This window comes from Triticum urartu, chromosome 2 (assembly GCF_003073215.2).
Source record: "Triticum urartu cultivar G1812 chromosome 2, Tu2.1, whole genome shotgun sequence".
Classification (NCBI taxonomy): Eukaryota; Viridiplantae; Streptophyta; class Magnoliopsida; order Poales; family Poaceae; genus Triticum; species Triticum urartu.
In genome coordinates this window covers 693,088,071-693,113,840 of record NC_053023.1, presented here as the reverse complement: position 1 = coordinate 693,113,840, position 25,770 = coordinate 693,088,071, and the positions used below count along the sequence as shown (strand labels likewise).

Genomic DNA, 25,770 nt, shown 5'->3' with positions numbered 1-25,770 from the left:
GCCCTCGCCTCTCCGCCTCCGAGCCCGGCCCTGCCTCTCTCGTGTTAAAAAAAAGCCGACCCTGCCTCCAGCCACCAAAGACCAAACCCTAGCCATGGCGGCCGCAGCAAACCCTCCCGCGGCCCTCCCGTCGGCGCCCCCGCCCTCGTACCCCGCCACCGCCGCCCACTGCGCCTCCTCCTCCTCCGCCGCGGCCGAGGACGACGACGACCTCTACGGCCGCCTCAAATCGCTCCAGCGCCACATGGAGTTCGTCGAGATCCAGGAGGAGTACGTCAAGGACGAGCAGAAGAACCTGAAGCGCGAGCTGCTGCGCGCGCAGGAGGAGGTCAAGCGGATCCAGTCCGTGCCCCTCGTCATCGGCCAGTTCATGGAGATGGTCGACGGCAACAACGGCATCGTCGGATCCACCACGGGGAGCAACTACTACGTGCGGATCCTCAGCACCATCAACCGCGAGCTGCTCAAGCCGTCGGCGTCGGTCGCCCTGCACCGCCACTCCAACGCGCTCGTCGACGTGCTGCCGCCCGAGGCCGACTCCAGCATCTCGCTGCTCGCTTCGTCGGAGAAGCCCAACGTCCTGTATTCGGTGAGTTTCTCATGGATTTCGCAGATCCGTATGTACGCCAAGGAATTTTGTTTACCTTGTCTGTCAAATTCCCCGTGGAGGATAATTTCTTAATTCCAGATTTTAGGGATCTAGTATTAGTCCCACAGCGATTGTTGTACCATCGTGGTATTTGAAATCGGTGTATATTGTTGTTAGGATAAACATTTTATTTTCTTGGCACGGTGTCGTGGGAATTTACTTAGTATTTTCAGTTCCCAGTTCACCTCACAGATCACGCAACCAGCGATCCAGAGAGAGGAAGAACGTTAACAGTAGTGAGTGGCAGAGAGAGAACACGCAAAGCCAGCCTGGGATACACATGTCAGATTATCTGGAAGGGGCTGTGCTATATCGTGGACCATGTTACACAGTAGAACCGAGTAGGTGTTAGTACATTCTATGCTTGAATTGCTTATACAGCATAAAATTAGTAAAAGCAAAGAAACGTCAGAAACGTACAAACTTCATATTCAGTAGAAGCTCAGCCAGTCAGTCTTGAGGTTTTCGTACTTCAGCATCTGTATGTCCGTGCAGTGATTTGATCACATGTCTTATTTTCCTATCCTTAATGTTAACCAAGGATTGAACAAAGGACAGACCCAGTGCATAGAAGCTCCCACACAAGGTGGGGTCTGGGGAGGGATTACAGGAACCTAGTCTTACCCCTGCAAAGTGCAATGCAGAGAGGCTGGTTTGAACCCAGGACCTCTTGGCACAAGCGGGGAGGACTTCACCACTGCACTAGGCCTACCCTCTATTAAAATGTTTGCTGAGAATTGTGTGCATAACATGACCTGAACTTTTCATTTTATTGTGTAGTTTCTATCTTTGTTACTTACTGCAGTTATTTCATAAAGCAAATAAAAGAAATTCATTAACAATCTGTTATGTTGTGATTATGTCCAGGACATTGGAGGATGTGATATTCAAAAACAAGAAATTCGGGAGGCAGTTGAGCTACCATTGACACACCATGAGTTGTACAAGCAGATTGGTATTGATCCTCCAAGAGGGGTGCTACTCTATGGTCCTCCAGGCACTGGCAAGACCATGCTTGCTAAAGCTGTGGCACATCACACTACTGCTGCTTTTATCAGAGTGGTTGGTTCAGAGTTTGTGCAGAAGTACTTGGGTGAGGTAAGATGCGGATAGTTTTAACATTTATTTATTAACCTTGTTTCTCCATTTGGTTGTCCTTTCGTTGTTACAAAAATTATTGCTCGTGTTAAGCTCTGACAATGTAATAGATGCCTAGATTTTTATGTTTCCTTGTTTATAGGCTCAAGATTCCCAGTTTGCAAAAAAAAAATTGCACTTGTTTTTAACTGAGTTTTTGTGGGAGATCTGTTAACACAAGGAGATAAGAATAAAACTACCTAAGCAGTGCCTGTGAACATCTGATACAACCTCCTTTTTGTTTGTATTCTGTATATATCTTACATGCAAATTATATTATTACTCTATGCATTAAGGCAAGTAAACTAATGTGAACATAGCCTACAATTCATGTTGTCAGTGATATTAGTATGCTTCTGAATGTTTCTGGTATCAAGTTGTTCATACATCCTTGTTAAGGTTTACACAAGAATTTGGTGTGTGAAGCTTTTCTTCTGTTTTTCTACTTATCAGTTCTTTCGTTGATGCATTGCATCATTTATCTAATCTTAGGGCCCAAGGATGGTTCGAGATGTATTCCGCTTAGCTAAAGAGAATGCCCCGGCTATAATATTCATTGATGAGGTTGACGCTATAGCAACTGCCCGATTCGATGCTCAGACTGGAGCTGACCGAGAAGTTCAGCGTATTTTGATGGAGCTGCTCAATCAGGTAAAGTTGCTAGCTATAATAAATTTACTGGAACTCAAGTTATTTGCCACTTCTAATCCTTGAAAAAAATGCATTTGGAACATGCATATAGATGTAAATGAAGAAAAAGACACTGACTTACATTGCAAAGCTCAGTTGTTTAATTCCGATTTTACAAAATCTATACGTGCTCTTGGAATTAATATCTGTCGGTTTTTAAGGATAGGAAGTAACTTCCTGAAAAGGCTATTGTTAAGACTATTACATGCAACTTTCTCATGCCTCGAGGTGTAGTATCTCATTGTCAATTTTGTATGCAATGCAGATGGACGGATTTGATCAGACAGTGAATGTGAAGGTTATAATGGCGACCAATCGGGCAGATACTCTAGATCCTGCTCTGCTGCGTCCAGGAAGACTGGACAGGAAAATTGAGTTCCCTCTGCCAGACCGGAGGCAGAAGAGGCTTGTTTTCCAAGTAAGTTTCTTTGTAAATGCTTATTTGGCATGCTTTTCAAAGATGTTGCTGATACTTCTTGTTTGGAAAATCTTCTCTATATTACATACTCCCTCCGTCCCAAAATATAAGAACGTTTTTAACACTAGCATAGTGTCAAAAACGTTCTTATATTCTGAGACAGAGGGAGTAATAATTTGAATGTAGTAGTTTTGTATTGATGGTCTTGTATTTCATAGTTAAACTTGCAGTCATTATCTTTAGAGCTTTAAATGGTTCTCAAACATTAATCTTCAAAAAATGTTGCTTAACAAGGCACATCTTTTGGTTGCACTGGTGATTTTCTGTACCATAGTTATTATGGATAAATTGACCTAGAGCTCTGACTATTAACTAATTTGTTACGAGCTTGCATTTTATAAACAATAGTTAGCTATTGAAAATCTTAATTTCTTGGTCCTTTCTAAGGTTATGTGTTTGCCTGTGCATTTGGTAATTATGATGGCCTCCTTCCTTCCTTTCAGGTTTGTACTTCTAAAATGAATTTAAGTGACGAGGTTGATTTGGAAGATTATGTCTCCAGACCAGATAAAATCAGCGCTGCAGATGTGAGTACCTTTTCATGATGTTGAAGAGTCTTTAGATCTTCACTTGGTCTAGTGCATCATAAGAAATTTCATTGCCTCTGATTAATTAGGTCATGATAACAATCATTTAAATCCTTTACCCTTCAAGTTTATCATAGTAAATGTACCCTTCAAGTTTATCATAGTAAATGTACCTTGTGCCCGCCCTAGATTCGTTTCATATCGACACCTATAATAGCAACAGTAACGCCTTATTATACATGTTATATATGTAATTGCTGGAATCCTGTTTAATATTCATCGTGTCGGTTCTTTTTCAGATAACTGCTATTTGCCAGGAAGCTGGCATGCATGCTGTTCGGAAAAATCGGTATGTTATTCTCCCCAAGGACTTCGAGAAGGGTTACCGGACCAACGTCAAGAAGCCTGATACAGATTTTGACTTCTACAAGTGAGGCAACGAAGTGTTAGGGATGAATGTGTGGATAGTCAGCCTCTATGTGACATTAATATCTTTGTATCCTGCATGCGCCTAATCTATTTGATCAGATTCAACTACTATTTTATTTTGTGTTTCTAGTTGGAAAAGTATAAAGGGCATGCACGTTCAATCTCACGAGTGTTGTAAGCTACTTGTTTGTCAAGTTTCGCTTGACCATTGCGTGCTTGTTGTCGATGTTGTGATTGTCTTCCCCAGGAAAATTGGTGTAACACTTTAAAATTTAACTTTTCCATGTTTTACCAACTTTATAGAAAAATATATTCGCATTTACTCCTTTGTCGCTGACTTAGTACTAAAGTTGTACTACCTCCATTCCTAATAAATATAAGATGTTGTGGCAGTATTAAGAGAATCTCCAACAGGCGCCGAACGCGGTGCATGTAAAAAACGTCTTTAGCGCGCGCCCATCACCTGGTTTGGCGCGGTGCGCAGTGACCGCTCCAGTAGCCGTGCTAAAATGCAGCGCGCGCGTGTCACTCCAGAAGCGTGCAAAAAGTGCAGCGTCTGTGCTCTACAAATTAGAAATGTAGGCATTGGAAGCATAAAAACTAGATAGATTACATAGATTTTAAACGATATAAAGGTATTTTACATCGAAAACATAGATTGCATAATAATAAAAACGACAAACGATAAAAAAAAGATAGATTGCATAAAAAAACTACTCTTAAGTCGCTATCATCATCACCATTATCATCTTCGGCGGTGTCGTCCGAGGTATCTAGCCAGATGTCCAGCCACTGATCATCGTTCGGCGTGAAGAACGACTGCCCACCTGCTGCAACGAGATCGGACTGCGCATTCGCCAACGCCTTCCGCTGACGCCTCCTCGCGGCGCCTTGCCCAGTAGACCTGCTCGTAGGCGACGTCCTCCGGGTGGTGCCGGCGCCACTCCACCATGACCATTCATCCTCCTGGGCGACGAGGAGGCGGCGCTGCCGCTCGGCGTGCTCCGCACGGTCTTGCGCCGTGTTCAGACGAGGCGGCGGGGCGACGTCGAGCGCCTGCTGGAGCGTGTACACATCTTGGAAGTTCATCTGGCCGCGGGGCCGGCCTAGGCGCCACGCCGCCGCGTCGTACGCGCGGGCGGCCTCGCGCGCCGTCCCGTAGGTGCCGAGGCCGAGCCGGGGATCGCCGGAGCGTATCTCCGAGTAGTAGCCGCCGTTGGGGCGTAGGCGGACGCCGCGGTAGCCGGACGCTCCTCGGCGGCGCGGCGGCATGGCGGCGCGTCGGTGGCGGGGCGCTGGAGCGGTGGAGGCGCGTCGGTGGCGGGGCGCTGGAGCGGAGCGTGGCAGAGAGGGAGAGGAAGAGGAGAAGAGGAGGCGTGGAGAAGGCGCATGGCACGCGCCACACTTTATAGGCGCGCCGGAAGCGGTGCGCAAAAAAGGCGCGCGCGCGCAAACAGTTCCCCCACGCGCGAGTTTCCCGTCGCCGCTGGAGCGCGGCAAAACGCCCCGCGCGCGCTAAAAGCTGAATTTACCCCGCGCGCGCGTCGTTTGGCGCGGCCGTTGGAGATGCTCTAAATAAGTGTCGGTGATGGTGAAAGGGAAGGAGGGGGGTTGGGCCGTGGCCGATGAAGTTTATGAGGGTGAGTGCACCAGCGACGGGGATGAGGAGAAGGGTGAGGCTGTGTTTGATTGGCAAGGATTGAGGTGGATTTAATCTCCTCCAATCCTGTTGGCAAAGGTGTAACCGAACAAGGCCTGAGTGAGGTAGTGCTGACGCAAAGAATGTGGTTTATATACCTGAGAAAGAGAGCGCTTCGACCAGAAACAATGGTTGATTTGCCGCTTGCAAGTGGGAAATGCAATGGCGACAGTTAATTGGCGCTCTTCGAGTCGGAAGCGGCGACCAAGTTTCAGCACCATTGAGCGGGTTGCGTGCGAGAGGGAGGAAGAGGGCGGGCCGAAACTTCTCTCCCTCGCAAGTGGTTATAGATTTAGTCCACTCCATATTAATGCCTCAATTTTCAAATATGAAGGCTCGTGGGCTAAATATAAGCACGCTCAATAAATTATGCAGGCCAAGGAGCACATGACGACTTTGATAGAGTGGCCTTTTTTGGCCAAAATCGGTTATGCTGATCTACCTGAATATGACGACTCTACTAGACTTGCTCTAAGGAACGTCTAGCTGTTTGCCTTCCTACCTTCACGATAGAAACAAATTTAATTTTTTATTTAGAATAAAAAACAAATTCCTCTTTATTCCAAAACCTACCCCTAATACAACAAAACGACTCTTAATGCAACATCCATGTTAAAGATCTTAGTTGTTGGGTACAATCTCATATCTTTGTTAAAAGACACACCTTCTGGGTGAAAGGATGCCTCTTTGTTGAGTACATGTTCTTTAGTGAAAAAAATATGTTTGATCATGAAAGGACATATCTTTGGATAAGAAAATGTCTCGTCATAGAAAGACAAACTCCTTGGTGGGAGCAAGTCCATGAAAAGATGTCAAAAAGAGTGAAAAGAAGCGTAATAATTTTTTGGTTAACAAATCGCAAAATTCAATTTCTGACTTCCATAAAAATTAACCATTGAGATTATTACATTACCTGTGCCGGAAAACTAATGTACGAAAATCCGACATTTCAGTTTGTCTATGCATTTCAATTGAACTTTGCAACTCCATGCTTAAACAATACTTCCTCTGTTTCATAATATAAGAGTGCTTTTGGCACCAGTGTAGTGTAAAAACTTAATAAAAACATCTAACCATATACACGGAGTAAATCACCGTGGTTCTTAAAGAAACATCCTACTCCACACACGAAGCGCGTGGAACGCATCGAACGGCCTCGGTCTGGACCGATCGCCCGAAGAGCGCCAGTGCGGCGGCTTCTGCCCACTAGGCGCCGGGGGGCGATACGGCCTGCGCGACCCACCAACCCCGGGCACGGGACCCCACCGCCCAGCCGGCCAACGATAGTGCGGCGACGGCGGCGGCGGCGGCGGGCGCGCTGCTGACCGACGCAACTCATCGCCCGGCGTTCTTGGGGCGACTTCCTCGTCGCCGTCGCCGTCGCCGTCGCCGTTGCCGCTCCTCCGTCGCGGTTCGTAGCTCACCAGAGCCGCCTCTCCGGCCTCCTCTGCTGCTCCCGGGCGAGGCAGCGGAGAGAGGCGCAGACGGTCTACTACCGTGTCTAGGAGTTCTTGCACAAGTGAACTGAGATGGTAATGGCGAGAGGGATGTGCACCAAGTCCGAGTGGTCTGGCCTCGAATGGTGGAATGTTGAGAAGGAAGATGGCCACAAGCGTGAGAGCAAGTGAGAGCTTCATGGCTTGAGAGTTGAGACCGCGTGCACCAAGTAGAGAGGAATGGTCGAGCAAGGCCAGAGCCACATATACTTATATATGAGAATTGAACATGTGAGAATTGAACGGTTCGTGCTGCCTCCTGGTCAAGTCAAACCGCCGCGTAGTTTGATCCATCTTTTGTTTGCATTATATACTGTACCAGACAAAGGAACCGAGAGTTCCTTTAGTTGTTCAAGATGCCTTGCTCTCTGTCGCTAGCAACCAGCCACAATATGCCTTCTTTCCTTACGGGCAACGCGGCGCCGGCGCACCGGCCCAAAATTTCGACCGGTCCCGTCTCAGCCGTTTGATGCAAGCCGCTTGGCCGATGGATCTGGGTAAAAAAAATGATTCGCTCACGTCTTTTTCTTCCTCGGGCTGGATCTGCAACTCCCGCTCATGATCCTCGTCGCCGCGCCTGCAGTCCCCTCCGGTGGCCATCCTCGTTGCCGGCCGTCCTTGTGGTCGGTCCTCACCCTTGCCGGCCGTCCTCGTGGTCAGTCCCTACCCTCGCCGTCCATTCCCGCCGTTGAATATGGATGTAGTCAAAAACTACCTCAATCCATGCAACAGCTGCGCCCGCGGTTGCAGCTCCACCGGCGACGGTTATAGCTCTCCTCTGGTTGTAGCTCCATCGCCGCCCCTCGCCGCTCGCTGCACGGAATTGCGTCGGCGACGACCACCAGTCAGTCAGCGCCATTGAATGGATGTAGCAAAAAACTTCACCGATAGTAGCAAAAAAAACTACGGATGTAGCAAAAATCAAACACCGTCGCCGTCTTTGCGAAGTCGCAGCTCTGCCTTACATGGATGTAGCAAAAACCTTTAGCGGTAGTAGCAAAAATCTACCACGGTTGTAGCAAAAATTAGGGTTGTAGCAAAAACTTCACCAGTCAGTCAACGCCATTGAATGGTTGAAGCTTTTCAAAATTAGGGTTGAAGCTTTTCATGTCAACGGTTGTAGATTTTTGTTTGTGTACTCGCGGGTTGAAGCTTTCGATGAAGCAGGTTGAAGCTTTTCATAAGGCGGGATGAAGCTTTCAATTCAGTAGTTGAAGCTTCCCAATTCAGTGGATGCAACTTTTTTGTGCTTCGGGTGCCCCGGCGACCAGCTTCTCTGTATTTTCAGTTGAAGCTTTCCTGATGCCGGTTGTAGCTTTCCAGGCCACTGGTTGCAGCTTATGTTGCGGTAGTGCGCCGGCAACCAACATTGTCATCTGTCTTTCGAAACTTTTGATGTTGCCGATTGAAGCTATCTTGGCCATCGGTTGTAGCATTATGCGCTGCCGGATGCAGCTTCTCTTGTGCGCAGTCATGGGACCACGGCGCGGCCATGGCGAAGAGCTCAGCCATGGCGACGAGCGCGGGCGTGGAATGGCAGCATCGCCCCTGCTGGAATTTAGTTTATTTTGGACAGCCCAATAACTATTTTAGAAATTTCTAATAAATCCTAGAGGCCCACTTAGCCCATTTGTGCAAGGCAAGGGATATTACTAAAGTTTAGTCCCACATTGCTAGTTTAGTGGGAGTTGGACCTTCTTATAAGGGAGGTTCTTTCCCCACTTGTACGAGCATGAGAACAAAAGGGATATCCACGCGCGCTCCTCCTCCGTCGCCCGCCTCGCCGCGCCGTGCCGCGGGAATGAGCCGAGCCGATGTCTAAATTTTTGCCACGCACTACGGGTATACGAAAGGTCACTCGGGAGCTGGAAAGTTTTTATTGTAGTGGATATTGAATACCAACGCTGCACCCTTCGGCTGTTGTCTGTTCGTTTCATCTCCCATGTTCCCTTCAGCTCCCGGTGCAGCCTCTCGCCTCCTTCTCTTGCGCCTATAAAAGGGAGGTCGCTCCTCCCAGAGAGACGCACCAGAACCTCTTCCTCCTCTCATCACAAGTTCCTGAGCACTGCGCTGCTGCTACGATCTTCCCCATCCCGGCTTGCGGCGTGCACCGCAGGTCGGGACAGTAGGCCTCCGGAACCGCACCTTTTGAGTCCTGTACGGGAGAAGGGTGATAAGGTTTTTGGGGAGCGCTCAGCGCGACTACTGGTTGCTTCATCACGGACGATCCGGTCGCCGACGACTACTTCCCCGACGACGACTTCTTCCCCGACGTCCACGATCTCCTTGACGACATGGCAGGCGAGGACACCTACCCCAAGTCCAACACTTCCACTGCTGCTGTCCCGTACGTGTTCTTGCTCTTTCTGTTAGATGTCATGACACAGTTCTTTGCTCTACTTTCCGTCCTACATGCGTTAGGTTCTACTTCATATATGCAACTTCATCTAGTGTCTGTTCTATATGTGTTTAGTTCAAGTTCATATATGCAGATGCTCTTTACCTTCTCTTTGTCCGAACGCATGACTTGTTCTATCTCTACTATATTAGTCATGCTTTATCTAGTATTTCTGTTAATAAAATCATTTGGTAAATTGCTCATATTTCCAACAATCCAAAAACCTTATGATAGGCAATTTACCCCGAGTGGTTTTGCTGCTTCCATGAGACCTCCTATGTTTGAGGGTATCCACTATAAGAGGTGGCGCGTGAGAGCAGTCTTATGGTTTCAAATCATGAGTTGCTATGACGCCACTCTCGGCAAACCTGAAGGAGAGCTTGATGCTCAACAGGCACAAGCTTTTCAGAAAATGGATACTCTGTTTAAGGCTGCTCTCTTGAGTGTTCTTGGTGAGAACATAGTTGATGCTTATGCGTCAATTGATAATGGAAAAGATATGTGGGATGCACTCGAGGCCAAGTTTGGGGTCTCGGATGCTGGCACTGAGCTGTACATCATGGAGCAATTCTATGATTACAGGATGACTGAAGAGCGCTTCGTGGTTGAGCAAGCTCATGAGATACAGTCATTTGCTAGAGAACTTGAGCACTTCAGTTGTATGCTACCGGACAAGTTTGTTGCCAGAGGTATCATCACTAAGCTTCCTCCTTCATGGAGGAACTTTGCTACCTTGCTAAAGCATAAGAGGCAGGAGTTTTCCGTTCCGGATCTCATTGGCACTCTTGATGTGGAAGAAAAGGCGAGAGCAAAGGACACACGTGCTCGAGGTATTGAGGGAGGATCTAGTGCCAATGTGGTACAGAAGCAGAACTTCCAGCCCCACAAGTTTAAGAACAAGGGCAAGTTTGATGGAAAAGCAAAGTTTGATGGGAAGAACAAGGCTGTGCAACACACGAACTTCAAGAAGAAGAATGGCAAGAAGAAAGGTGCTTGTCATGTGTGTGGGGATACTGATCATTGGGCTCCTAGTTGCCCTAATCGCTATGACAAGCGTCATCCTGGGAAAGGCGGCAAGACCGCTAATGTTGTCATTGGAGACACTGACATGAAGGATGCTGGGTATGGTATATTTCCCACTATTCTTTCAGCATGTCATTCTCCTGACTGGTTGATTGACACGGGTGCTAATTGAAGGAAATATGCCCTAGAGGCAATAATAAAGTTATTATTTATTTCCTTATATCATGTTAAAAGTTTATTATTCATGCTAGAACTGTATTAACCGGAAACATAATACATGTGTGAATACATAGACAAACAGAGTGTCACTAGTATGCCTCTACTTGACTAGCTCGTTAATCAAAGATGGTTATGTTTCCTAACCATGGACAAAGAGTTGTTATTTGATTAACGGGATCACATCATTAGTTGAATGATCTGATTGACATGACCCATTCCATTAGCTTAGCACTCGATCGTTTAGTATGTTGCTATTGCTTTCTTCATGACTTATACATGTTCCTATGACTATGAGATTATGCAACTCCCGTTTGCTAGAGGAACACTTTGTGTGCTACCAAACGTCACAACATAACTGGGTGATTATAAAGGAGCTCTAGAGGTGTCTCCAAAGGTACATGTTGGGTTGGCGTATGTTGAGATTAGGATTTGTCACTCCAATTGTCGGAGAGGTATCTCTGGGCCCTCTCGGTAATACACATCACATAAGCCTTGCAAGCATTGCGACTAATGTTGCGGGATGATGTATTACAGAACGAGTAAAGAGACTTGCCGGTAACGAGATTGAACTAGGTATTGGATACCGACGATCGAATCTCGGGCAAGTAACATACCGATGACAAAGGGAACAACGTATGTTGTTATGTGGTCTGACCGATAAAGATCTTCGTAGAATATGTAGGAGCCAATATGAGCATCCAGGTTCCGCTATTGGTTATTGACCGGAGACATGTCTCCGTCATGTCTACATCGTTCTCGAACCCGTAGGGTCCGCACGCTTAAGGTTACGATGACAGTTATATTATGAGTTTATGCATTTTGATGTACCGAAGGTTGTTCGGAGTCCCGGATGTGATCACGGACATGACGAGGAGTCTCGAAATGGTCTAGACATAAAGATTGATATATTGGAAGCCTATGTTTGGATATCGGAAGTGTTCCGGGTGAAATCGGGATTTTACCGGAGTACCGGGAGGTTACCGGAACCCCCCGGGAGCTATATGGGCCTTAGTGGGCCTTAGTGGAAAAGAGAAGGGGAAGCCCAAGATGGGCCGCGCGCCCCTCCCCTCCCTTGGTCCGAATAGGACAAGGAGAGGGGGCCGGCCCCCCTCTCTCTTTCCCCCCTCCGCGAATCCTATTCCAACTAGGATTGGGGGGGGGGGAATCCTACTCCCAGAGGGAGTAGGACTCTCCTGGCGCGCCTCTCCTAGGCCAGCCGGACCCCCCCTTTAGTCCTTTATATACGGAGGCAGGGGCACCCCAGAAACACACAAGTTGATCCACGCGATCATATTCTTAGCCGTGTGCGGTGCCCCCTTCCACCATAATCCTCGATAATATTGTAGGGGTGCTTAGGCGAAGCCCTGCGACGGTAGTACATCAAGATCGTCACCACGCCGTCCTGCTGACGGAACTCTTCCCCGACACTTTGCTGGATCGGAGTCCGGGGATCGTCATCGAGCTGAACGTGTGCTAGAACTCGGAGGTGCCGTAGTTTCGGTGCTTGATCGGTCGGGCCGTGGAGACGTACGACTACATCAACCAAACGCTTCCGTTGTCGATCTACAAGGTACATAGATCACACTCTCCCCTCGTTGCTATGCATCACCATGATCTTGCGTGTGTGTAGGAAATTTTTTGAAATTACTACGTTCCCCAACAGTGCCATCCGAGCCTAGGTTTTATATGTTGATGTTATATGCACGAGTAGAACACAAGTGAGTTGTGGGCGATATAAGTCATACTGCTTACCAGCATGTCATACTTTGGTTCGACGGTATTGTTGGACGAAGCGGCCCGGACCGACATTACGCGTACGCTTACGCGAGACCGGTTCTCCCGACGTGCTTTGCACATAGGTGGCTTGCGGGTGACAGTTTCTCCAACTTTAGTTGAATCGAGTGTGGGTACGCCCGGTCCTTGCGAAGGTTAAAACAACACCAACTTGACAAACTATCGTTGTGGTTTTGATGCGTAGGTAAGATTGGTTCTTGCTTAAGCCCGTAGCAGCCACGTAAAACTTGCAACAACAAAGTAGAGGACGTCTAACTTGTTTTTGCAGGGCATGTTGTGATGTGATATGATCAAGACATGATGCTAAATTTTATTGTATGAGATGATCATGTTTTGTAACCGAGTTATCGGCAACTGGCAGGAGCCATATGGTTGTCTTGGCGAGACGACAACGATGCTACGATGGAGATCAAGGTGTCGCGCCGGTGACGATGGTGATCACGACGGTGCTTTGGAGATGGAGATCACAAGCACAAGATGATGATGGCCATATCATATCACTTATATTGATTGCATGTGATGTTTATCTTTTATGCATCTTATCTTGCTTTGATTGACGGTAGCATTATAAGATGATCTCTCACTAAATTATCAAGAAGTGTTCTCCCTGAGTATGCACCGTTGCGAAAGTTCTTCGTGCTGAGACACCACGTGATGATCGGGTGTGATAGGCTCTACGTTCAAATACAACGGGTGCAAAACAGTTGCACACGCGGAATACTCAGGTTATACTTGACGAGCCAAGCATATGCAGATATGGCCTCGGAACACGGAGACCGAAAGGTCGAGCGTGAATCATATAGTAGATATGATCAACATAGTGATGTTCACCAATGAAACTACTCCATCTCACGTGATGATCGGACATGGTTTAGTTGATTTGGATCACGTAATCACTTAGAGGATTAGAGGGATGTCTATCTAAGTGGGAGTTCTTTAAGTAAATTAACTGAACTTAAATTTATCATGAAACTTAGTACCTGATAAAGTATCTTGCTTGTTTATGCTTGTTTGTAGATAGATGGCTCGTGCTGTTGTTCCGTTGAATTTTAATGCGTTCCTTGAGAAAGCAAAGTTGAAAGATGATGGTAGCAATTACACGAAGTGGGTCCGTAACTTGAGGATTATCCTCATTGTTGCACAGAAGAATTACGTCCTGGAAGCACCGCTGGGTGCCAGGCCTGCTGTTGGAGCAACGCCGGATGTTATGAACGTCTGGCAGAGCAAAGCTGATGACTACTCGATAGTTTAGTGTGCCATGCTTTACGGCTTAGAATCGGGACTTCAACGACGTTTTGAACGTCATGGAGCATATGAGATGTTCCAGGAGTTGAAGTTAATATTTCAAGCAAATGCCCGGATTGAGAGATATGAAGTCTCCAATAAGTTCTATAGCTACAAGATGGAGGAGAACAGTTTTGTCAGTGAGCATATACTCAAAATGTCTGGGTATAATAATCACTTGATTCAGATGGGAGTTAATCTTCCAGATGATTGCGTCATTGACATAATTCTCCAATCACTGCCACCAAGCTACAAGAGCTTCGTGATGAACTATAATATGCAAGGGATGAATAAGACTATTCCCGAGCTCTTCGCAATGCTGAAAGCTGCGGAGGTAGAAATCAAGAAGGAGCATCAAGTGTTGATGGTCAACAAGACCACTAGTTTCAAGAAAAAGGGCAAAGGAAAGAAGAAGGGGAACTTCAAGAAGAATAGCAAACAAGTTGCTGCTCAAGAGAAGAAACCCAAGTCTGGACCTAAGCCTGAAACTGAGTGCTTCTACTGCAAGCAGACTGGTCACTGGAAGCGGAACTGCCCCAAGTATTTGGCGGATAAGAAGGATGGCAATGTGAACAAAGGTATATGTGATATACATGTTATTGATGTGTACCTTACTAATGCTCGCAGTAGCACCTGGGTATTTGATACTGGTTCTGTTGCTAATATTTGCAACTCGAAACAGGGACTACGGATTAAGCGAAGATTGGCTAAGGACGAGGTGACGATGCGCGTGGGAAACAGTTCCAAAGTCGATGTGATCGCGGTCGGCACACTACCTCTACATCTACCTTCGGGATTAATATTAGACCTAAATAGTTGTTATTTGGTGCCAGCGTTGAGCATGAACATTATATCTGGATCTTGTTTGATGCGAGACGGTTATTCATTTAAATCAGAGAATAATGGTTGTTCTATTTATATGAGTAATATCTTTTATGGTCATGCACCGTTGAAGAGTGGTCTATTCTTATTGAATCTCGATAGTAGTAACACACATATTCATAATGTTGAAGCCAAAAGATGCAGAGTTGATAATGATAGTGCAACTTATTTGTGGCACTGCCGTTTAGGTCATATCGGTGTAAAGCGCATGAAGAAACTCCATACTGATGGACTTTTGGAACCACTTGATTATGAATCACTTGGTACTTGCGAACCGTGCCTCATGGGCAAGATGACCAAAACACCGTTCTCCGGTACTATGGAGAGAGCAACAGATTTGTTGGAAATCATACATACAGATGTATGTAGTCCGATGAATATTGAGGTTCGTGGCGGATATCGTTATTTTCTCACCTTCACAGATGACTTAAGCAGATATGGGTATATCTACTTAATGAAACATAAGTCTGAAACGTTTGGAAAGTTCAAAGAATTTCAGAGTGAAGTTGAAAATCATCGTAACAAGAAAATAAAGTTTCTATGATCTGATCGTGGAGGAGAATATTTGAGTTACGAGTTTGGTGTACATTTGAAAAATTGTGGAATAGTTTCGCAACTCACGCCACCCGGAACACCACAGCGTAATGGTGTGTCCGAACGTCGTAATCGTACTTTACTAGATATGGTGCGATCTATGATGTCTCTTACTGATTTACCGCTATTGTTTTGGGGTTAAGCTCTAGAGACGGCCGCATTCACGTTAAATAGGGCACCATCAAAATCCGTTGAGACGACGCCTTATGAACTGTGGTTTGGCAAGAAACCAAAGTTGTCGTTTCTGAAAGTTTGGGGCTGCGATGCTTATGTGAAAAAGCTTCAACCTGATAAGCTCGAACCCAAATCGGAGAAATGTGTCTTCATAGGATATCCAAAGGAGACTATTGGATACACCTTCTATCACAGATCCGAAGGCAAGACTTTTGTTGCTAAATTCGGAAACTTTCTAGAGAAGGAGTTTCTCTCGAAAGAAGTGAGTGGGAGGAAAGTAGAACTTGATGAGGTAACTGTACCCGCTCCCTTATTGGAAAGTAGTACATCACAGAAAACTGTTTCTGTGACACCTACACCAGTTAGTGAGGAAGCTAATGATGATGATCGTGAAACTTCAGAACAAGATACTACTGAACCTCGTAGATCAACCAGAGTAAGATCCGCGCCAGAGTGGTACGGTAATCCCGTTCTGGAAGTCATGCTACTAGATCATGATGAACCTATGAACTATGAAGAAGCGATGGTGAGCCCAGATTCCGCAAAGTGGCTTGAAGCCATGAAATCTGAGATGGGATCCATGTATGAGAACAAAGTATGGACTTTGGTTGACTTGCTCGATGATCGGCAAGCAATTGAGAATAAATGGATCTTCAAGAAGAAGACTGACGCCGACGGTAATATTACTTTCTACAAAGCTCGACTTGTCGCAAAAGGGTTTCAGCAAGTTCAAGGGATTGACTACGATGAGACCTTCTCACCCGTAGCGATGCTTAAGTCTGTCCGAATCATGTTAGCAATTGCCGCATTTTATGATTATGAAATTTGGCAGATGGATGTAAAAACTGCATTCCTGAATGGATTTCTGGAAGAAGAGTTGTATATGATGCAACCAGAAGGTTTTGTCGATCCAAAGGGAGCTAACAAAGTGTGCAAGCTCCAGCGATCCATTTATGGACTGGTGCAAGCCTCTCGGAGTTGGAATAAACGCTTTGATAGTGTGATCAAAGCATTTGGTTTTATACAGACTTTTGGAGAAGCCTGTATTTACAAGAAAGTGAGTGGGAGCTCTGTAGCATTTCTGATATTATATGTGGATGACATATTACTGATTGGAAATGATATAGAATTTCTGGATAGCATAAAGGGATACTTGAATAAGAGTTTTTCAATGAAAGACCTCGGTGAAGCTGCTTACATATTAGGCATAAAGATCTATAGAGATAGATCGAGACGTTTAATTGGACTTTCACAAAGCACATACCTTGACAAGATTTTGAAGAAATTCAAAATGGATCAAGCAAAGAAAGGGTTCTTGCCTGTGTTACAAGGTGTGAAGTTGAGTAAGACTCAATGTCCGACCACTGCAGAAGATAGAGAGAAGATGAAAGATGTTCCCTATGCTTCAGCCATAGGCTCTATCATGTATGCAATGCTGTGTACCAGACCTGATGTGTGCCTTGCTATAAGTCTGGCAGGGAGGTACCAAAGTAATCCAGGAGTGGATCACTGGACAGCGGTCAAGAACATCCTGAAGTACCTGAAAAGGACTAAGGATATGTTTCTCGTATATGGAGGTGACAAAGAGCTCATCGTAAACGGTTACGTTGATGCAAGCTTTGACACTGATCCGGACGATTCTAAATCGCAAACCGGATACGTGTTTACATTAAACGGTGGAGCTGTCAGTTGGTGCAGTTCTAAACAAAGCGTCGTGGCGGGATCTACGTGTGAAGCGGAATACATAGCTGCTTCGGAAGCAGCGAATGAAGGAGTCTGGATGAAGGAGTTCATATCCGATCTAGGTGTCATACCTATTGCATCGGGTCCGATGAAAATCTTTTGTGACAATACTGGTGCAATTGCCTTGGCGAAGGAATCCAGATTTCACAAAAGAACCAAGCACATCAAGAGACGCTTCAATTCCATCCGGGATCTAGTCCAGGTGGGAGACATAGAGATTTGCAAGATACATACGGATCTGAATGTTGCAGACCCGTTGACTAAGCCTCTTCCACGAGCAAAACATGATCAACACCAAGGCTCCATGGGTGTTAGAATCATTACTGTGTAATCTAGATTATTGACTCTAGTGCAAGTGGGAGACTGAAGGAAATATGCCCTAGAGGCAATAATAAAGTTATTATTTATTTCCTTATATCATGATAAAAGTTTATTATTCATGCTAGAATTGTATTAACCGGAAACATAATACATGTGTGAATACATAGACAAACAGAGTGTCACTAGTATGCCTCTACTTGACTAGCTCGTTAATCAAAGATGGTTATGTTTCCTAACCATGGACAAAGAGTTGTTATTTGATTAACGGGATCACATCATTAATTGAATGATCTAATTGACATGACCCATTCCATTAGCTTAGCACTCGATCGTTTAGTATGTTGCTATTGCTTTCTTCATGACTTATACATGTTCCTATGACTATGAGATTATGCAACTCCCGTTTGCCAGAGGAACACTTTGTGTGCTACCAAACGTCACAACGTAACTGGGTGATTATAAAGGAGCTCTACAGGTGTCTCCAAAGGTACATGTTGGGTTGGCGTATTTCGAGATTAGGATTTGTCACTCCGATTGTCGGAGAGGTATCTCTGGGCCCTCTCGGTAATACACATCACATAAGCCTTGCAAGCATTGTGACTAATATTGCGGGATGATGTATTACAGAACGAGTAAAGAGACTTGCCGGTAACGAGATTGAACTAGGTATAGGATACCGACGATCGAATCTCGGGCAAGTAACATACCGATGACAAAGGGAACAATGTATGTTGTTATGCGGTCTGACCGATAAAGATCTTCGTAGAATATGTAGGAGCCAATATGAGCATCCAGGTTCCGCTATTGGTTATTGACTGGAGACATGTCTCGGTCATGTCTACATCGTTCTCGAACCCGCAGGGTCCGCACGCTTAAGGTTACGATGACAGTTATATTATGAGTTTATGCATTTTTGATGTACCGAAGGTTGTTCGGAGTCTCGGATGTGATCACGGACATGATGAGGAGTCTCAAAATGGTCGAGACATAAACATTGATATATTGGAAGCCTATGTTTGGATATCGGAAGTGTTCCGGGTGAAATCGGGATTTTACCGGAGTACCGGGAGGTTACCGGAACCCCCCGGGAGCTATATGGGCCTTAGTGGGCCTTAGTGGAAAAGAGAAGGGGCAGCCCAAGATGGGCCGCGCGCCCCTCCCCTCCCTTGGTCCGAATAGGACAAGGAGAGGGGGCCGGCCCCCCTCTCTCTTTCCCCCCCTCCGTGAATCCTATTCCAACTAGGATTGGGAGGGGGGAATCCTACTCCCAGAGGGAGTAGGACTCTCCTGGCGCGCCTCTCCTAGGCCGGCCGCACCCCCCCTTTAGTCCTTTATATACGGAGGCAGGGGCACCCCAGAAACACACAAGTTGATCCACGTGATCATATTCTTAGCCGTGTGCGGTGCCCCCTTCCACCATAATCCTCGATAATATTGTAGCGGTGCTTAGGCGAAGCCCTGCGACGGTAGTACATCAAGATCGTCACCACGCCGTCGTGCTGACGGAACTCTTCCCCGACACTTTGCTGGATCGGAGTCCGGGGATCGTCATCGAGCTGAACGTGTGCTAGAACTCGGAGGTGCCGTAGTTTCGGTGCTTGATCGGTCGGGCCGTGGAGACGTACGACTACATCAACCAAACGCTTCCGTTGTCGATCTACAAGGTACATAGATCACACTCTCCCCTCGTTGCTATGCATCACCATGATCTTGCGTGTGCGTAGGAATTTTTTTGAAATTACTACGTTCCCCAACACTAATGTGCATGTATGCGGTGGTATTTCCATGTTTTCGTCTTATCAGACCGCAGGGACTTCAACCGTGCTGATGGGCAATGGTTCAATTGCTTCTGTTCGTGGTGTTGGCACGGTCGATCTGAAGTTTACTTCGGGGAAGATCGTGCGGCTGAAGAACGTGCATTATGTCCCCTCCGTCAATAAAAATCTTGTTAGCGGATCTCTTCTGTGTAGAGATGGCTACGAGCTTGTCTTTGAGTCGAATAAATTTGTAATATCCAAGTATGGAACCTTTGTTGGTAAAGGCTATGAGTCAGGAGGCTTGTTTCGTTTATCCTTATTAGACGTTTGCAATAAAGTTGTTAATCATATTTGCAACAATAGTGAATCCAATATGTGGCATTCACGTCTTTGTCATGTTAACTTTGGTTGCATGTCGCGACTAGCGAAGTTGAACTTAATCCCTAGTTTCACCACCGCCAAGGGATCTAAGTGTCAAGTGTGTGTGGAAGCTAAGCAACCTCGTAAGTCTCACACGACTGCGGAAATAAGAAATCTTGCACCACTAGAGCTCATACATTCAGATCTATGTGAAATGAATGGTGTGTTGACAAAAGGTGGAAAGAAATATTTCATGACGTTAATTGATGACTCCACTAGATACTCCCGTGTGTATCTTCTGAAATATAAGGATGAGGCTTTGAACTTTTTCAAGATCTATAAAGCTCAAGTGGAAAACCAACTTGATCGAAAAATCAAGAGGCTTAGGTCCGACCGTGGTGGAGAGTATTTTTCCAATGAATTTGATGCTATTTGTGCGGAATATGGTATAATCCATGAGAGGACGCCTCCCTATTCACCTTAGTCAAATGGGGTGGCCGAAAGAAAGAACCGTACTCTAACAGATTTGGTTAACGCCATGTTAGACACTTCGGGTCTCTCCTAGGCATGGTGGGGGGAGGCGATATTGAGTGCATGTCATGTCCTAAACCGAGTTCCCACAAAGAACAAAGAGATAACTCCATTCGAGGAATGGGAGAAGAAAAGGTTAAAACTCTCTGATCTACGAACATGGGGTTGTTTGGCGAAAGTCAATGTTCCAATTCCAAAGAAGCGGAAGCTTGGACCAAAGACTGTGGATTGTGTTTTCTTGGGATATGCTTTTCATAGCATTGGCTATAGATTCTTGGTTGTAAAATCTGAGGTACCTGACACACATGTCGGTACGATCATGGAGTCGAATGATGTGACTTTCTTTGAAGATATCTTTCCCATGAAGGATATGGCTACCTCATCTAATCAGGAGATGCCTAGTTCATCGAATCAGGAACCAGTTACAATTACCAAACCTGCCATTTCGATGGAACACTTTGAAAGTCCTGTGGAGGAGAACAATGAAGTTCCTACTAGGAGCAAGAGATAGAGGACTGCAAAGTCTTTTGGTGATGATTTTCTTGTGTATCTCATAGATGACACTCCCAGTTCTATTTCAGAGGCCTATGCATCTGAAGATGCTGACTACTGGAAGGAAGTGGTTCGTAGCGAGATGGATTCCATCTTGGCGAATGAAACCTGGGAGATAACTGATCGTCCTTATGGGTGCAAACCTATAGGATGCAAATGGGTATTCAAGAAGAAGCTTAGGCCTGATGGTACTATTGAAAAGTACAAGGCTCGGCTCATGGCTAAAGGTTATACCCAAAAGGAAGGTGAAGACTTCTTTGATACTTACTCACCTATGGCTCGACTGACCACTATTCGAGTTCTACATTCACTAGCTGCCTCGCATGGTCTTCTCGTTCATCAAATGGATGTTAAGACTGCTTTCCTAAATGGAGAGTTTGATGCGGAGCATCCCACGTTCATCCCCATGTACACTCCGACTACTCTCCAAACCCCAAGTGGACATATGATGAGACCTCGAACATACGCCATTGGACACAAGGTGAACTCGCTCCTCTCCGAACCATCACTTTCTACATGTGAGATATGGCTACTACCTCCAACGTGTGCTCTATGCATGATCAGATACTTGGAGGAAAGCCACGAAGCCACCACATCCAATGGAACAGCTAGCGAGGACGCCAAGTACAAGGACCCACAGAAGAAGCTGCGCGAAGCTACAGCCACCGGACGACCGGCCCAGCCCGGACGTCCGGCCCCTGAGGATCCGAGCCGAATCTACGGACGACCGGAGACACCGGACGTCCGACACTCTCCAGCGCCCGGACGACCGACGCCGACCGGACGTCCGACACCACCTGTCCAGAGCCAAAACGCCGGACGTCCGACATGCACCGGACGACCGGACCCTCGCGAGCCACCGGACGTCCAGTACCTGTCGGACGTGCGACGCCTGTGCGCCCGCCCGTGTGTTGGGCCGAAGCCACTTACCCTTTCATTCGCCTAGACTATATATACTCCTCCACCTCCTCCTAGTTAGGGTTAGCATTGGTTTAGCTCATTTGAGAGATAGAGCATTGCTCATCCATATCGGATCTACTCCTTGAGAGAGACCGCGGCCCCTCTTCGGAGAAGATCCACCTTTGGATTCAAGACCCCTTTCTAAGGGAAGATACCCTTGTGGATTCAAGACCTCCTCACGGAGAAGAACCGGCTACCTCTTGTATCGTCCGTTGTTGACTTTGGATCTTGTATCTCCCTTTGTGTTCATGGATCTAGCACATGTGTGATTATTGTTGTTGGTTTGAGTGTTCTCTTGTGTTCCGCTCGTGATTTTCCCCTTGTTTCTCTCCTCGTGTTCTTCGTGTTCATCACGGTATTCGCTCCTTTCGTGAAAGATCGGGCTATAGGGTTCCTACCCTACATCATCTTGGATCAGAGCCAGGTTGTCTCTTGATACCATCATCTTGGTATCATGAGCCACGTTTTGCTTGATTTCGTCCTAAATTCGAAAATCCCCACCAAAAATAGCCCCAATTTTTTTTGTGATTTGTTGGTTTGATGATGTTTTGTTGATTTTGATCCATGGATTTGCTTGGTTTCACGTGGATCTAGCATCTCCCCAAGTTTCCCCATCTTTCATCCACGAAATCTCATCAATTTTGACCCCAAAATCTCCATTTTCCGCCCAAAATCGCGTCCCAGATCTGAAATTTCGCGTTGACCCCGACCACCGAACGACCGTCACCTTACCGGACGTCCGGAGCCGCAGGAACCACCGGACGTACGACCTTACCGGACGACCGGAACCCCTAACCCGAGCTGAAATTAGCGGATTTCCGACCCGACCGAACGTCCGGCGACCGGACATCCGTCCATTTCCGGACGTCCGCTACCTGTAAAAACTGACTTCGCTGAAATTTTGTTTCGGCCATAACTAATTCATCCGAACTCCGATTTTGACGTTCTTTAGCTCGTTTTGAAGCTCTTGATATCCCCCTTACCACAAAAATACCACCAACATCTTTTGACTCCATCAAATTTTGTGAACTTTGGCATCTTTGCCTAGGGCTTCCACCACATCATCCGCTACACCACCACCGACTTCCGCAACCTAACCAATTTTGTTCCCCATCGCATTAGTGGTTGCTTGAGGAGTGATTTGAGTCTCCTAAGGTGTCTAGGCTACTTAGGGACGGTTTCTTCTTCTTCAACCACCACCACCACTTCCACATAGGCTTGACCACTATACATTTCCGCCACCCCAACTTAACCCAAATTTGTTTGTGTTGTGAGTTGTGTCTCCTGAGGTGTTTCGGCTACTTAGGGACCGTACTTTCAACTCCGACACCATGTATAGTCCACCACCATAACCTCCACTTCCGCATTGCCTAGCGCAACACCACCGCATTCCGCTACCACCATTTGACTTTTGTCCTTGAGATTTTGAGTTGTGGTTTTTCCGTTTCCTAAGGTGTTTCGGCTACTTAGGGACGAGTCTCCATCATCTTGGTATCTCCATCAAGATCACCGCCACTCATCATCGCCTCGGACGGTAACCTCCATATCATCTTGGTATCGTGGTATCCCTCCATTGTATATTCCCCTTGCAATTGCATTGTTAACCCCTAGCCCATTTTGCGTTATTTGCCTATCGAGACTAGCCATTTGAGTATTGCTGACAACGTTACTTGTGCACATTAGTGATCTACACCATACATTGCATACATACCATATCATATTTGTATCATATCATCTCATGTGCCTCAAGTTTGTTCCCGCATATACACAATTAATATCTTGGTTTGTGCATTTCGCAAAGTGGATATAAAAAAAAGAATAAGTTTTTAAGCAAAAGAGAAAGAGCAAAGAAGCTTGTAAGCAAGTGCCAAAGCATCATACCACATTGCATATAAGATCATCTTGGATCACCTTGTGAGAAACACCGGGAACCATACATACATAGCATACTTGGGATAGAAAGTTATCCATTTTGCATCTTATAGGTTGTGCACAAGTGTCGTATCCGCCTATTGAGCAATCGTGCTAGCGTCTCTCTTGAGTTGTGCAACATGAGCGTTTTCCGTGGATTCCACATTTTGTGCTCATCCTTGGTTGCACGACCCCATTTATCTATCCGTGTGTGTGTTTCTATGTGCCACATATTGCTATTGGTCTACTTGTTACACTTGCGAATTTGTGAATCTCTTTCAACATTATTGACTCTTGCTAACATTTTACATCAAATTTTTGTGCCACTATCCTCACCGAGCTCCACCATAAGCCTTACTTGTGTAGGTGTGAGAAACTGACAAGAATTGGTACCAATTGTGCTATTTCCTTGTCCACATTGGAGTGACCATTGATCCACTTTCAACTTCGGTTAAGGTACATTTGGTATTCGTTCTTCTCTTTCTCCACTCATATTGGCTCGAATTTTGTGATGGATAGGCAAGGCATTTCATCTCCGGTCTTCCACAACAACAACATCGTGAACAACTACATCACCAAAGTGTCAATCTTCGATCTACAACGACAAATGCAAGGCGCACAATCAAGATTGCTAGAGCGCATCGAGAACATCTCCATCGACATTCGTCACTCCGAAGCAAGGAAAAGGGACTACATCGACAAGAAGCTTTCCGCACATAAAGAGGAGCAAGATGCAAGGATGGAGGAGATTAGAGCCTTGCTCAAGTCTTCTTCCCCTTCGTCATCCTCAAGGCGGCGACATTCAAGCCACAAGTCTTCGGAGCGCCCAAGTGATGCAAGCGCAAGTCGTCCACGTCCACATCTCCATGGCGACCACCATCACGTTCGTGATCCACATCGTCATGAAGGGAAAGTCACCTCCAAGCATCATGTGCACGACGACGACGAACGACATCTACTACGAGCTCAAGCATGACAACGACATCATCATCATGGAGATGCTCCACAAGTGCAAGTGCACAAGTCCCAACAAGCACTACCTCACGCCAAGTCGAAGCTTCATGAGCACAAAAGAAGACCGCGAGACGACCACCACAAAGACGGCGCTACGGCTACATCAACCACTTCGGCATATTCGCCAAGTGTTCTCAAGGCATCTTCGCCTTTGGACGTACGGCATCTTCGCCTACTTCCCATGTGTACGCCTACATCGATTTCATCAAGTCCAAGGCGACTACCTACGAGCGAGGGCGACACTTCCATCTTCGGAAGCCCCCCAAGGAAGATGGCCGAGCATGGGAAATTCCCTTCGGTCATGGAGACGAGCTACGAGGTGCCACATCATATGGGCCTCCAACAACAAGACGGTGACAAGAAGGTTGAGCATGGGACTATCCCTTCAACCAAGGCGGCGATAGGAGTTGAGCATGGAGACGTTTGCACCAACATCTCTCCGACACCCACATATAAAGAGATGACCCAATTCCCATGTGAGGAGAGCCATCCCACCATGAGTGATATGAGTGACTCCACCATATGTGACATTGAGAGCATTTCCTATGAAAGGATGAGTGTGACCACCACTAGCCCCACACATGAGAGCATGCCACACATCCTATGTGAGGTTGAGCGCCATTTGAGTGACTCCACCAACCATATGAGTGAGAGCATCCTTGAGGGAGTGAGTGAGCCACAACACTTAGTGAGTGAGGTAGTTGACACGGCATGTGAGGCCATTATGATTTCTAATGACTTACCCTCTACTCCGAGTGTGTTTTCTTCTTTGGTGCTAGGTCTCCTACATGACGACATGCCTATCCTCGACAAGTCCATACCTCCAATCGAGACGACGATGGCCATGGTGGACGATGATGCACCCCCCACATGGTTCCATCAAGATGAATATGACAACGAGACGATCTTCAACACCTCACCTACAACACATGAGCGACGCTCCAAAGGTAACATAGGTGATGGTACTTCTCTTGTCCCACTAGTGGACTATCTTGACATCGATTGCTCCCATGATGTTGACCTACCTATTACCATGCTTCACGCTAGTGAGACTTCTTCATGCCTTGACTTACCTATTTATGATGAATATGATGATGAGCATGTTGAGTTGCCTAGTTGTGATGCTATGCTTCATAGGATATCTTGTG

General features: G+C 46.4%; 1 protein-coding gene across 1 annotated transcript; it reads left to right on the top strand.

Moving 5' to 3' along the window:
* Positions 1-26: 26 nt before the first annotated feature.
* LOC125539798 (26S proteasome regulatory subunit 6B homolog) lies at positions 27-4,232 on the top strand. Its single transcript, XM_048703317.1, has 6 exons — positions 27-589; positions 1,517-1,747; positions 2,279-2,437; positions 2,742-2,894; positions 3,398-3,481; positions 3,781-4,232. The coding sequence occupies exons 1-6, from the start codon at positions 95-97 to the stop codon at positions 3,913-3,915; spliced, it is 1,257 nt and encodes a 418-aa protein (XP_048559274.1). The 5' UTR covers positions 27-94; the 3' UTR covers positions 3,916-4,232.
* The last annotated feature ends 21,538 nt before the right edge of the window (positions 4,233-25,770 follow it).

Coding starts and splice junctions, on each gene's coding strand:
- LOC125539798 (XM_048703317.1), top strand. CDS start 95: ATGGCGGCCGCAGCAAACCCTCCCGCGGCCCTCCCGTCGGCGCCCCCG. Junction 2,438..2,741: donor TGATGGAGCTGCTCAATCAG/GTAAAGTTGCTA, acceptor TATGCAATGCAG/ATGGACGGATTTGATCAGAC. Junction 2,895..3,397: donor AGAAGAGGCTTGTTTTCCAA/GTAAGTTTCTTT, acceptor CCTTCCTTTCAG/GTTTGTACTTCTAAAATGAA.